We start from the raw sequence: 14,345 nt of genomic DNA, 5'->3' as shown, positions 1-14,345 counted from the left end.
GAATGCTCACCTGGAGAGGAGAAGCTGACGGAGGGGCAGAACACAGGGAATGGCTTCAAACAAGAGGGGCAATGAGGATTGGGATATTTGGATAAATCCTTCCCTGAGAGGGGGATAGGGGCTGGGATGGAATTCCCAGAGCAGCTGTGGCTGCCCCTGGATCCCTGGCAGTGCCCAAGGCCAGGCTGGACACAGGGGCTGGGAGCCACCTGGGACAGTGGGAGGTGTCCCTGCCCCAGGAATGGATGAGCTTGAAGGTGCCTCCATCCCAACCATCCCACGGTTCTATAATTCCATGATTCCATAATTCCCTGATCCCCCGTGGATCTTGGCACCAGGACAGCAATTCCAGAGCCCCACGCCATTCCCCGCCAGTTTAAGCAGTCCAGCGTTCTCCCGGTGCCGGGAGAGCCCCGCAGAGCCCCCGCGGCCGCAGCCCGGATTTATTTCCGCCACCGAAGGCACTTGGCGGGGACGGGACGGGGACGGGGCAGGAGGGGACGCGGAGGGGCCGGAGCCGCCTCAGGGCACCGCGTGCCACCACTTGAAGGCGAAGGGCTTGCGGCGCACGTTGGTGCCGCAGTGGACCTCGCCCAGCAGGACGTGGTAGGAGAAGAAGTCGTCGATGAAGGTGCAGGAGAGGCCCAGCGGCTCCAGCAGCTCCCGCACGCGCTGCTCCAGGCAGCAGCGCCCGCCCACCACGGGCCCGAAGGGCTTGGGGATGCCCAGGTGCCGGCCCAGCACCAGCATGTTCACCTGCAGCAGCGCGGGGCAGCGGGCAGCGGGCAGGGACATCCCAGCCCATCGGGGACATCCCCATCCCATCAGGGACCATCCACATTCCATCAGGGACCATCCCCATCCCATCAGGGACCATCCCCAGCCCATCGGGGACATCCCCAGCCCATCGGGGACATCCCCATCCCATCAGGGACCATCCACATTCCATCAGGGACCATCCCCATCCCATCAGGGACCATCCCAGCCCATCAGGGACCATCCCCATCCCATCGGGGCACATCCCAGCCCATCAGGGACCATCCACATTCCATCAGGGACATCCCCAGCCCATCGGGGACATCCCCAGCCCATCAGGGACCATCCCAGCCCCAATCCCATCAGGGGCCATCCCCATCCCATCAGGGACATCCCGATCCCATCAGGGACCATCCCAGCCCATCAGGGACCATCCTGATACCATCAGGGACCACCCACATCCCATCAGGGCACATCCCAGCCCCAATCCCATCAGGGACCATCCACATTCCATCAGGGACATCCCCAGCCCATCAGGGACCATCCCAGCCCATCAGGGACCATCCTGATACCATCAGGGACCACCCACATCCCATCAGGGCACATCCCAGCCCCAATCCCATCAGGGACTATCCCAGCCCTGATCCCATCAGGGCACATCCCGATCCCATCAGGGACCATCCCAGCCCTAATCCCATTAGGGCACATCCCAATCCCATCAGGCACCATCCCAGCCCCAATCCCATCAGGGCACACACCGGTCCCAATCCCACTCCAGGGAGCATCCCAGCCTCATCCTGGCCCCGATCCCACTGGGGGACATCCCGGCCTCAATCCCAGTCCGGGGACATCCCAGTCCCATCAGGGGAGATCCCAGTCTGATCCACCCCAGGGAGCATCCCGGCTCAATCCCACCAGGGAACATCCCAGCCCCAATCCTGGCTCAAGGACATCCCAGCCCGACTCTGACCCCGATCCCATCAGGGAACATGCCGGCCCTGATCCTGACCCCGATCCCACCCCAGGGAGCATCCCGGCCCCATACCGGCCCAGGGAATCCCCGATCCCATCAGGGATCATCCCAATCCCAAGCCCGATGCCGCCCCAGGGAGGTCAGGGGTGCCGCTACCATGTCCGGGAAGAAGGCCTCGGCCCCCGAGGCGGCGTTGCTCTGGAAGAGCTGCGGGATGTCCAGGATGTCCGGCTCAGCCAGGCCCAGCGAGCGCTTCAGGATGTCCCGGTTCCAGCTGATGCAGCTCTGGGAGCCACCAGGGAGGGACGGTCAGCGGGAGAGGGGAGGGAGGGACAGTGGGATGGGGAGAGGGAGGGAGAAAATGGGGGAAAAGGGATGGAGGAACATGGAGATGGACAAGGAGATAGACAATGGGATGAAAGGACAAGGAGATGGACAATGGGATGGAGGAACATGGAGATGGACAACGGGATGGAGGAACAAGGAGATGGACAATGGGATGGAGGAACATGGAGATGGACAATGGGATGGAGGAACAAGGAGATGGACAATGGGATGGAGGAACATGGAGATGGACAAGGAGATGGACAATGGGATGAAAGGACAAGGAGATGGACAATGGGATGGAGGAAAATGGAGATGGACAACAGGATGAAAGGACAAGGAGATGGACAATGGGATGGAGGAACATGGAGATGGACAATGGGATGGAGGAACAAGGAGATGGACAATGGGATGAAAGGACAAGGAGATGGACAATGGGATGGAGGAACATGGAGATGGACAACAGGATGAAAGGACAAGGAGATGGACAATGGGATGGAGGAACATGGAGATGGACAATGGGATGAAAGGACAAGGAGATGGACAATGGGATGGAGGAACAAGGAGATGGACAACGGGATGAAAGGACAAGGAGATGGACAATGGGATGAAAGGACAAGGAGATGGACAATGGGATGGAGGAACATGGAGATGGACAATGGGATGAAAGGACAAGGAGATGGACAATGGGATGGAGGAACATGGAGATGGACAACGGGATGAAAGGACAAGGAGATGGACAATGGGATGGAGGAACAAGGAGATGGACAATGGGATGGAGGAACAAGGAGATGGACAACGGGATGAAAGGACAAGGAGATGGACAACGGGATGAAAGGACAAGGAGATGGACAATGGGATGAAAGGACAAGGAGATGGACAACGGGATGAAAGGACAAGGAGATGGACAATGGGATGGAGGAACAAGGAGATGAACAACGGGATGGAGGAACATGGAGATGGACAATGGGATGAAAGGACAAGGAGATGGACAATGGGATGGAGAAACATGGAGATGGACAATGGGATGGAGGAACATGGAGATGGACAACAGGATGGGGAGATGGAGAGATGAAGGCATGGGGAGAGAGGGATGGGGAGATGGAGGGACAAAGGGAGGGACAGAGGGATGGACAGCAGGATGGGCAGGTGGCTGGAGGGAGGGACGGACAGAAGGGTGGGCAGAGAGGTGGATAGAGGGATCCATGGATGGATGGATGGATCCATGGAGGGAGGGATGGATGGAAGGTTGGACAGAAGGAGGAATGGACAGAAGGAGGGACAGAGCAGTGGGGAGATGGATGGAGAGGAGAGTGGTGATGGAGTGGAGGGATGGAAGGGAGGAAAGATGGATGGATGGAGGGACAAAAGGACACGGAGGGAGCCATGGGCTGGAGCCTCCTGCTCCCCGTCCTCACCTGGGCGTAGTCATTGAACCTGCGGAGCTCCTCGTTAGCCAGGATCTCGTTAATGGTCGGCTTGGGCACCCTGTCCAGCCCTGCCGAGAGGGAGCCAGGCTGGAATTCTGCCCCAGCTCAGCCGGGCTCAGACTGCAGCTCTGACTGCAGAGCCCCATCCCAACCCAGCAATCCAACTCCTGCAGCGCTTAATTAATTAATTAATCAATTCTGCTCTGTGCTGCCCCCACTTCCCAGCCTGCTTTCAAGGTCCATCCACCTCCCCCACCACATTTTGCAGGAAAAAGGGGAAACAAACCCACGGATCCCCATCGCCCGTCCTGCCCTACCCTGGAACATCGCAGCCTCGCCGAACCCCTCCTCCTGCTTCTCCTTCAGGAGCTGGTAGCAGGCGCTGGGGCTGGCCAGGAGCAGCCGGAATCCCTGCGGGGGAGGAGGATGTCGGGGAGGGCTCTGAGGGTCTCATCCCGCTTTTTTCCACTCCCGGGACCCGTTACCTTCCGGTCGGGTGCAGGGACGAAGCTCAGGAACTCGTCCACGTGCCCGACGTGGAGCCAGTCCGAGAAGAGCTCCACGGGCGCCTGCACCTTCTGGGCCACCAGGAAATCCCGCACGGCCTTGGCCATCCTGCGGCCGCCCACCCTGGGGGAGCGCCGCGGGTTGGGGGCAGGCTCCGCGCAGAGCCGACCCCGAACGGGGCCGGGAAATCCTGGCTTGGGGCTTTTCCCTGCTCCCGGCTCACCTGGGGAAGCTGCTGCCGATCAGGATGCGCCCCAAGGGGTACTCCTTGCCCCGCACCGTCACGGGCGGGCTCACCTCCAAATTCCCGAAAGAATCCAGGCTGGAAGCGCCCTCTGGAGCCTGCCGGGCCACGTAGCCAAAATCGGGGCCCTGGGTGGTGGGAAAATGGGAGAAAACGCTTTTAAAAATGCAGCTGTCAGCACCAAACCCTCTGTGCTGGAGCATCCCACCCCAAAAACGCAGGAGATAAAGGGATATATCCCAGTTTTAAAGGGATTTATCCCAGTTTTTAGGGGATTTATCCCAGTTTTAAAGGGATTTATCCCAGTTTTTAGGGGATTTATCCCAGTTTTTGAAGGGATTTATCCCAGTTTTTGAAGGGATTTATCCCAGTTTTAAAGGGATTTATCCCAGTTTTTTTGGGGATTTATCCCAGTTTTTAAAGGGATTTATCCCAGTTTTTAGGGGATTTATCCCAGTTTTTTTGGGGATTTATCCCAGTTTTTTGGGGGTTGCCAAGCTGGGCAAGGCAGGAGGAAGGGGCTGGATACCAGGATGCTCCTGACGGGAAAATCCTTCAGGCCGCGGTCCCGGGGTGAGTCGAAGACCACGGGGAGGGTCTTGTGGGGGGCTTGGATGTAGCCAAACTCCACCTCATCCTGGAGAAGGGACGGAGAATTTTGGGATCCCCCAGCACTGCTGCAGAGGAGGGGCCGGGCGCTCCCTGCTCCCACCTGGATCCAGCGGTCCTGGCGGTTCTGCGGCGCCGGGCACACGGTCAGCGGGCACTGCGCCCGCTCGGCCAGCGCGCCCACGGCCGCCACGAACTCCTCGTTGTCGTCCACGCTGGGGGGGAGACGGGAAAATTGGAATCTGGGAGCAGATCCGGGGGCGGGCAGGGTGGGAGCACCCGGCAGCACCCACCTGCAGACAAAGACCTCGAGCGGCGCCGCCGTGTTGGGCGTCATGATCCAGGGAGCCACGCGGAACACCACGGAGTCCGTGAAGATCGGAGACTCCAGGACACCCTGGGATGGCGGGGATGGAGTCTGGCATCTGTCCCCGCTGTCCCAGCCCCCCTGGGATGGCAGGGACAGAGTTTGGGATCTGTCCCCGCTGTACCAGCCCCCCCAGGGAGGAAAAATTGAGGGAAAAGTGGGAGAATGGAAGTTCTGGGTGGTGGTAGAAAGGGAAAACTGAGGGGAAAATGGGGGTTCTGGGATCCTGGGAATGGAGTCTGGGATCTGTCCCCACTGTCCCAGCCCCCCCAGGATGAAGGGGATGGAGTTTGGGATCTGTCCTTGCCATCTCAGCCCCCCCCAGGGAGGAAAAAATTGAGGGGAAAATGGGAAAATTGGGGTTCTGGGATGGCAGGGATGGAGTCTGGGATCTGTCCCCACTGTCCCACCACCCCTGGAATGGCAGGGATGGAGTTTGGGATCTGTCCTTGCCGTCTCAGCCCCCCCAGGGAGGAAAAATTGAGGGGAAAATGGGAAAATGGGGGTTCTGGGATGGCAGGGGTGGAGTTTGGGATCTGTCCCCGCTGCCCCACCCCCCCGTGCCCCCTGGCCAGACCTTTTCGGGGCTCTCGAGCAGGGTGACGTGCAGGGACACGAGGCCCGAGAAGGCCACGTCGGGGAAGGCCAGGCCCTCCACGTAGAAGACGCTCTCGTGGTGGTGCCGGCTCGGCCGCACGGTGTAGGCCAGCTTGGAGCCCCCCAGGACGGGCTTGAACATCTCCAGCTCCGCGCCGTCTGCGGGACACGGCACCTCACGGCCCAGCCCCGTTCCCGCAGCGTTCCCCCTCGGTCCTAAAGCCACCCCAAACCCCGCAGGGAGCGAACCCCGCCTGGATCAGCTCAACCCCACTTGGATCAGCTCAGCCCCGCCTGGATCAGCTCAACCCCGCCTGGATCTGCTCAACCCCGCCTGGATCAGCTCAACCCCGCCTGGATCAGCTCAACCCCACCTGGATCTGCTCAACCCCGCCTGGATCAGCTCAATCCCACCTGGATCAGCTCAACCCCACCTGGATCAGCTCAACCCCACCTGGATCAGCTCAACCCCGCCTGGATCTGCTCAACCCCGCCTGGATCAGCTCAACCCCGCCTGGATCAGCTCAACCCCGCCTGGATCAGCTCAACCCCACCTGGATCAGCTCAACCCCGCCTGGATCAGCTCAACCCCGCCTGGATCTGCTCAACCCCGCCTGGATCAGCTCAACCCCGCCTGGATCAGCTCAACCCCGCCTGGATCAGCTCAACCCCACCTGGATCTGCTCAACCCCGCCTGGATCAGCTCAACCCCACCTGGATCAGCTCAGCCCCGCCTGGATCAGCTCAACCCCACCTGGATCTGCTCAACCCCACCTGGATCAGCTCAATCCCACCTGGATCAGCTCAACCCCACTGGGGCACTGGAGAAGCAGCGCAAGGATTTGGGGTTGATCCCGGCGAGCCGGGGGATCCGTGCCCCCAAAATCCCCCCAAATCCCCCCAAAGCCGGGCACTCACTGCCCCCGTAGAAAACCCTGATCTTGTCGGCGTCGCCGAAGTCCAGGTGCAGCAGCAGGCGGTGCCCGGCGAAGGTGGCGCGGGGCCCGCGCGTCCTCAGCACCAGCTGCGCCATGTCCTGCAGGTCTGGGGAACCGGCACGGCTCAGGGAAAACTGGGGGGAAAACGGGAAAAACAGGGAAAAGGGGAAAACCTGGGGAAAAGGGGGAAATTCGGGGGAAAGGGGGAAACCCGGGAAAAAGGGAGAAACTGAGGGAAAAGGGGAAACTGAAGGGAAAGGGGAAAACCGAGGGAAAAGGGGGAAAACCAATGGAAAAGGGGAAAAGCTACGGGAGAAGTGGGAAAACTGGGGGTTCTGGGCCGTGGTAGGAGGTGAAAATTGAGGGGAAAGTGGGAAAATGGGAGTTTCTGGGCTGTGGAAGAAAGGGGAAATTGAGGGAGAAGTGGGAAAATTTGGGCTCTGGGCTGTGGTAGGAATAGAAAATTGAGGAGAAAGTGGGAAAATTCAGGGGAAAGGGAGGGAAGACTCAGGGAAGAGTGGGAAAAGGGAGGGAAAGGCGGGAGACGGGGGCTCGGGGCTGCCGGGACCGTTGTAGGAGCGCACGGCGCTGTCCTCGTTGTCCAGGCCCTCGGCGCCGGGGTCGTCGCGGTCGCAGTTGACGAGCAGCACGGCCCCGTGGCCCTCGGGGCCCCACGTCCAGCTGGCCTGGGGACACGGAGCGCGCCAGGGTCAGCCGGGAACCCCCAGTCCCATTGGGATCTGGGGGTCAGCGGGGAATTCCCAATCCCATTGGGATCTGGGGGTCAGCCGGGAATCCCCAATCCTAGTGGGGTCTGGGGGTCAGCAGGGAATTCCCAGTCCTAGTGGGGTCTGGGGGTCAGCTGGGAATTCCCAATCCCATCAGGGCCTGGGGGCTCATCCAGGAATTCCCAATCCCATCAGGGCCTGGGGGCTCATCCAGGAATTCCCAATCCCATTGGGCTCATCCAGGAATTCCCAATCCCATCAGGGCCTGGGGGCTTATCCAGGAATTCCCAATCCCATTGGGATCTGGGGTTCAGCCAGGAATTCCCAATTCCATCGGGGCCTGGGGGCTCATCCAGGAATTCCCAATCCCGTGGTGTTCCCAGCCCCCCTGGGTACCTTGTCCAGCAGTGTCCGGCTCACGGCCCCGCTGCGGGTGACATCAGCGTCCAGCGACACCTCTGTGGGACAGGGATGAGATGGGAAAAGCGGAAATCCTGGGAAGGGGGCTTGGGAATGGGGGCTGGGGAATGGGGGTTGGGAATGGGGGTTCGGGAATGGGGATTCAGGAATGGGGATTCAGGAATGGGGGTTCAGGAATGGGGATTCAGGAATTGAGGGTTGGGAATGGGGATTGGGGAATGGGGATTCAGGAATGGGGGTTGGGAATGGGGATTCGGGAATGGAGGCTGGGAATGGGGGTTCAGGAATGGGGGTTCAGGAATGGGGACTCGGGAATGCGGGTTCGGGAATGGGGATTCGGGAGTAGGGATTCGGGAATGCGGGTTCAGGAATGGGGATTCAGGAATGGGGGTTGGGAATGGGGATTTGGGAATGGGGATTCAGAAATGGGGATTCAGGAATGGGGTTTGGGAATGGGGATTCAGGAATGCGGGTTCGGGAATGGGGGTTCGGGAATGGGGATTTGGGAAGGGGGGTTCAGGAATGGGGACTCGGGAATGGGGATTCGGGAATGGGGGTTGGGAATGGGGATTCAGGAATGGGGGTTTGGGAATGGGGATTCGGGAATGGGGGTTCAGGAATGGGAATTCGGGAATGGGGGATTCGGGAATGGGGGTTTGGGAATGGGGATTCGGGAATGGGGGATTCGGGAATGGGGGTTCAGGAATGGGGGTTGGGAATGCGGGTTCAGGAATGGGGGTTGGGAATGCGTGTTCGGGAATGGGGATCCGGGAATGGGGGTTGGGCCGCTGCCCCTTACCCACACAGGTGAGGTAGAGCAGGGCCCGGCCCACGGGGACCCCGCCGGCCTCGCGGAAATAGGAAATCCTGACCTGCAACGAGGAGAGGAGCTGGCACCGAGCCAGCCAGGCGGGATCCCAGGATCCGCTGGGAATCCCAGCGCCCATCCCAGCACCCAGCAGGAATCCTGGGATCCATCAGGAATCCCAGGATCCAGCAGAGATCCCAACATCCAACAGGAATCCCAGGATCCAGTGGGAATCCCGGCACCCAGAGGGGATCCCAGTGCCCAGTGAGAATCCCAGTAATCCAGCAGGAATCCCAGGATCCAGCAGAAATCTTGGCACCCATCCCAGGATCCAGTGGGAATCCTGAGATCCAGCAAGAATCCTGGGATCCCCGTGACTCCCAACACCCAGTAAAAATCCCAGCACCCAGAGGGAATCCCAGCACCCATCCCAGCACCCAGTGAGAACCCTGGGATCCAGTGGGAATCCTGTCACCCATCCCAGCACCCACTGCAGGATCAAGTGGGATCACGGGACCCAGAGGAGATCCCGTGATCCAGTAGGAATCCCAGCACCCAGTGGGAATCCAGGACCCAGCAAGAATCCCAATATACAACAGGATCCCAGGATTCAGCAGGAATCCCAACATCCATCAGTAATCCCAGGATCCAGTGGGAATCCCAACACCCATCAGGAATCCTGGGATCCAGCAGGAATTGCAACACCCAACAGGATCCAGCAGGAATCACAACACCCATCGGGAATCCAGGGATCCAGCGGGAATCTCAACACCCATCAGGAATCCCTGGATCCAGCGGGAATTGCAACACCCAACAGGATCCAGTGGGAATCCCAACACCCAGCAGGATCCCGGGATCCAGCGGGAATCCCAACACCCATCAGGATCCCGGGATCCAGCGGGAATCCCAGCTCCCATCTCGCACCTTCTCGTCGCCCGCGTCCTTGCTGGGGCGCTCCATGGCCAGCAGCAGCTCGGGGCCGGGCGCCAGGGGCCAGCGGCCGACGCTCGAGGGCAGCTTCACGCTGCGCGCCTCGTGCAGCACCCACAGCTTCACGCCCGGCGTGGCCTGCGCCTGGAAGGAGGCGGCGCCCCGCGGGGCCGAGCTGGAACAGGGAGCGGCGTCAGGGCGACGGGAATTCTGCCCGCAGCGGGGCCGAACTCAAACATTCCCAGGAAACGCCACCTCCGCGAGGGCTGGGCTGTGGAACTGGGGTAAAACCTTCCAAAGGGAACAGATCCCGGGGTTTGGAATATCAGCGAGTCACGGGAAATTCAAATATCCCTGGAAAACGCGACCTCAGCGAGGGCTGGGATGTGGAATTGGGGTAAAACCTTCCAAAGGGAACAAATCCCGGGGTTTGGAATATCAGCGAGTCATGGGAAATTCAAATATTCCTGGGAAATTCAAATATTCCTGGAAAATGCGACCTCTGCAAGGGTTGGGATGTGGAACTGGGGTAAAACCTTCCAAAGGGAACAGATCCCGGGGTTTGGAATATCAATGAGTCATGGGAAATTCAAATATCCCTGGAAAACGCGACCTCAGCAAGGGTTGGGATGTGAAATTGGGGTAAAACCTTCCAAAGGGAACAAATCCCGGGGTTTGGAATATCAGCGAGTCATGGGAAATTCAAATATTCCTGGGAAATTCAAATATTCCTGGAAAATGCAACCTCTGCAAGGGCTGAGATGTTGGATTTAGATAAAATCTTCCAAAGGGAACAAATCCTGGGGTTTGGAATATCAGCGAGTCATGGGAAATTCAAATATCCCTGGAAAACGCGACCTCAGCGAGGGCTGGGATGTGGAATTGGGGTAAAACCTTCCAAAGGGAACAAATCCCGGGGTTTGGAATATCAGCGAGTCATGGGAAATTCAAATATTCCTGGGAAATTCAAATATTCCTGGAAAATGCGACCTCTGCAAGGGTTGGGATGTGGAACTGGGGTAAAACCTTCCAAAGGGAACAGATCCCGGGGTTTGGAATATCAGCGAGTCATGGGAAATTCAAATATCCCGGGAAAACGCGACCTCAGCAAGGGTTGGGATGTGAAATTGGGGTAAAACCTTCCAAAGGGAACAAATCCCGGGGTTTGGAATATCAGCGAGTCACGGGAAATTCAAATATCCCGGGAAAATGCGACCTCAGCGAGGGCTGGGATGTTGGATTTAGATAAAATCTTCCAAAGGGAACAAATCCCGGGGTTTGGAATATCAGCGAGTCATGGGAAATTCAAATATTCCTGGGAAATTCAAATATTCCTGGAAAATGCGACCTCTGCAAGGGCTGGGATGTTGGATTTAGATAAAATCTTCCAAAGGGAACAAATCCCGGGGTTTGGAATATCAGCGAGTCATGGGAAATTCAAATATTCCCAGAAAATGTGATTTCATCAAGGGCTGGGATGTGGAATTGGGATGAAACCTTCAATGTGAAAAAATCCCTGCAATTTGGAGCTGCAACCGGTGGTGCAAAATGCAACCAAGACCGAAAAGTGCGATTTCAACAGGTCCTGCCATGTGGAACTGGGGAAAAACCTTCAATGGGAACAAATCCTGGGGACAGGAATATCGGGAAATTCAAGTATTCCTGAAACATGCGATTGCAGCACGTGCTGGATGTGAAATTCTGGTAAACCTTTCAAAATGGGAAAATCCTGGAATTCCGAATATCAACAAGTCCTGGAAATGCAAATATTCCTGGGAAATGCAATTTCAGCAAGGGCTGCAATGTGGAATTGGGGTAAATCCTTCAATGGGGAATGAATCCGGGGGTTTGGAATATCCAGGAATCATGGAAAATGCAAATATTCCTGGGAAATGCAATTTCAGCAAGGGCTGGGATATGAAACTGGGAGAAATAAATAATCCTGGAAAGCGTGAAGGCAACAAGTGCTGAGATGTGAATCTCTGAGAAATCCTTGAACACAAACAAACCCTGAAATTTAGAACAGCAACGGGTCCCGGAAAATGGAATTAATCCTGAAAAATGCAACTGCAGCAAGTGCTGCGAGAAGAAATGGGGATAAATCCTTCAGAGTGGAGCAAATCCCGCAGCAAATCCTGCAACCTGGGATTGCATCGATTCCCTGGATAGGCACAAATCCTGGGATTGCATCGATTCCCTGGATAGGCACAAATCCTGGGATTGCATCGATTCCCTGGATAGGCACAAATCCTGGGATTGCATCGATTCCATGGATAGGCACAAATCCTGGGATTGCATCGATTCCCTGGATAGGCACAAATCCCCTAAAACGTGCGGGCAGCCGCTCCTGGAAGAGGCAATTCCCACAAATCCCCAAAGGCGATTAAAGCAAATCCCGCCCGAGGCTGCGAACCCGGGGCGAGGCGGCGGCGCCAACCCCGCGGCAGGAATCCCTGAAAAAACCCCAAATCCGCGGATATTCTGTGTGTAAAGCGCACCTGGGAATAAACGGGAACCGGCGGGAATGAACCCCACGGAAAGAACCGCGGGGATCGGCCCGAAATGCCCCAGATCCCGGGATATCCCCGGTGCAAAGCGCGCCCCGTCCCGCCACGGGAAACGGGAATCACCGGGAATAAATCCCAGCAAAATAACCGCAGGAATCGCTCCGAAACGCCCCAAATCCTGGAACGGAACCCGCGAAGCTCCCGAGGGCAGCGGGGACGGGCCCCGGGCGCGATGCGAATGGATCCCGGCGCTGCCCGGGCGTGCTTTGGGCGCGGGTCTCCCCAAAATCGGCATTTCCGAGCGCCGCTGGCAGGCAGAGCCCGCCCCGCCCGCTCCGCAGCCACGGGCCACGGGCCCGGAGCGGATGCGGACCGGGAGAAGGAAACGCGGCTCCGTGCCCGGAATGGGAAAATCCCCGGCCGGGGCGGGGAGCGGGAGCAAAACCCCGGAGCTGCCGCGGAGCGAGCGCCGGGAGCCCGGCCGGGGGTCCGCTCTCTCCCTGCCCCCGAACGCGGGAAACATTTCCCGTCTCGTCCCGCCGGGATGTGGGGCGCAGCGATAAAACCCCAAAAAGGGCTTGTGGCACCCCAAAAGTGGCGAAATCGCGCTGGGAATGTTGTGGTCCCGCTGCTGCGGAGATGTTCGGAGTGTCTGTGAGGGACAGCGGGATGGACAGCGGGATGGACAGAGGGATGGACACTGGGATGGACAGCGGGATGGACAGCAGGATGGACACTGGGATGGACAGTGGGATAGACAGCAGGATGGACAGCGGGGATGGACACTGGGATGGACAGCGGGGATGGACACTGGGATGGACAGCAGGAGGGACAGCGGGGATGAGCAGAAGGATGGACAGAGGGATGGACAGCGGGAATGGACACAGGGAATGGACACTGGGAAGAGACAACGGAGATGGCCACTGGGAATGGACACCGGGAAGGGGCACCGGGAGTCCCACCCCTCACCCCTCCCCCCTCCCGGGACAGCATCCCCCGGGAAAAGCCCCCGGAGCAGCAGCGCCGCCCCCGCCCCACCGCGCGCTATTTTCGGGCTTTGGTTAATGGGATAAGGGGGAAAAGCGGATTTGTGCCCCGCGCTCACCCGCACACGTCCAGGGCCAGCTCGGTGCCCAGCACGCACACGGTGCTGCCGGGGCGCTGCGTGGACAGCGGGACACGGCGCTGCTGCGCCATCGCGGCCGCCCCGGGCACCCTCGGGTGCCGCGCCCGGCGGCCGCCGGGGATTTATAAAGCCGGGCTGCTGGGAGGGGATCAGCCACAGCCCGGCCTAATCCCACCTCCGGGCTGGGTGTGCGCGGGTCCAGCCGCGCTCCGGGCGATCGGAACGGGGAGAAGCGGCCCGGGACGCCCACGGGATGTTCGGGGGGCTCCGGGGGGGCCCGGGCTCCGGCCAGCGCCGAGGGACGCGGGGGGAGCGGTCCCCGTGCGGCCCACGCCGTGAAACATTCACCGCGACACCCGAGCTGGGCTGGGCCCGCGCCAGCGCCGGGCCGGCCGGGTTTGATTTCTCCTCCGCTGAAAGGTTTCATTTGTTCGGCCGGGTTTGATTTCTCCTCCGCTGAAAGGTTTCATTTGTTCGGCCGGGACAAAGCGCTGGAATTCATCCTCGGGGAGGGCGCTCGCCCGGCTCCGCGGGGCTCTGCCGGGGGCTGTCACCTGCGCTGGGCACGGCGGACCCCGGCGGCTTCAATCGCTTTTGTTTTAATTAAAGCCCGGGCTGCGCGTGGGAGCGGAGAGCCCTTTGTCCCTGCAGCTGTTCCCAAACCCCCTCCCGCCGTCACGCGCGGCCCGGATTTAATGTCGCTCCTCGGGGCCCGGGAACATCAGCAGGGACACGGCCCCCGGGAATGGGGCTGGAAATGGGGTTAGAAATCCGCTTTTGGGACAAAAAGAGGGCGGGGCAGCGGGGTGTGCGGGAGCATCCCCTCGCGGGTTCCCCAGCGCCGCAGGAGTTCGGGCCGCAGGTGCAGCTGCACCTCAGACAGGCCCCCAGGAGAGCAAATTGCCCGAAATAAGGGCAATGTGTCCGGCCCCAGTGTCCGGCCCCAGAACAGCAGCGGGGCTGCGCAGGGCCGTGCCCGGGGCACTGGGCGGGTTTCGGCTCCCGGGGCGGTGCCAGGCGGGTGCCAGGCGGGCACGGGGAAGTGTCGCGCTCCGGTGGAGACGAAGAGCGGAGAGACGCG

The 14,345-nt window shown here is 59.6% G+C and overlaps 1 protein-coding gene across 2 annotated transcripts; it reads right to left on the bottom strand.

The window, feature by feature from the left end:
* On the bottom strand, window positions 1–14,067 carry LOC119710710 (protein-arginine deiminase type-3-like). 2 transcript variants are annotated; one of them, XM_038160092.1, is made up of 16 exons: window positions 13,244–14,067; window positions 9,626–9,806; window positions 8,693–8,765; window positions 7,870–7,931; window positions 7,314–7,431; window positions 6,726–6,851; window positions 5,788–5,966; window positions 5,137–5,291; window positions 4,947–5,058; window positions 4,764–4,871; window positions 4,214–4,362; window positions 3,969–4,113; window positions 3,801–3,894; window positions 3,472–3,551; window positions 1,886–2,014; window positions 1–756 (listed from the first exon to the last, which is right to left on the bottom strand). In XM_038160092.1, the coding sequence occupies exons 1-16, from the start codon at window positions 13,333–13,335 to the stop codon at window positions 523–525; spliced, it is 2,037 nt and encodes a 678-aa protein (XP_038016020.1). In that variant the 5' UTR covers window positions 13,336–14,067; the 3' UTR covers window positions 1–522. The 2 variants fall into 2 exon arrangements, with proteins under 2 accessions (XP_038016020.1, XP_038016021.1); XM_038160093.1 differs by having other exon boundaries at window positions 3–756; window positions 5,137–5,240; window positions 13,244–14,061.
* Window positions 14,068–14,345: the final 278 nt, after the last annotated feature.

This window comes from Motacilla alba, chromosome 21, assembly GCF_015832195.1.
Source record: "Motacilla alba alba isolate MOTALB_02 chromosome 21, Motacilla_alba_V1.0_pri, whole genome shotgun sequence".
Lineage (NCBI taxonomy): Eukaryota > Metazoa > Chordata > Aves > Passeriformes > Motacillidae > Motacilla > Motacilla alba.
Note: the sequence above shows the minus strand (reverse complement) of the source record. Positions and strands in the feature narration are given on the sequence as shown.

Bases quoted from the DNA above. Each gene is read 5' to 3' on its own strand.
- LOC119710710 (XM_038160092.1), bottom strand. From the start codon at position 13,335: ATGGCGCAGCAGCGCCGTGTCCCGCTGTCCACGCAGCGCCCCGGCAGC. The intron at 9,807-13,243 runs GTGAGCGCGGGG...TCCCTGTTCCAG, and splicing joins CTGGCCCTGGACGTGTGCGG to CTCGGCCCCGCGGGGCGCCG. The intron at 4,114-4,213 runs GTGAGCCGGGAG...GCGCTCCCCCAG, and splicing joins ATCGGCAGCAGCTTCCCCAG to GGTGGGCGGCCGCAGGATGG.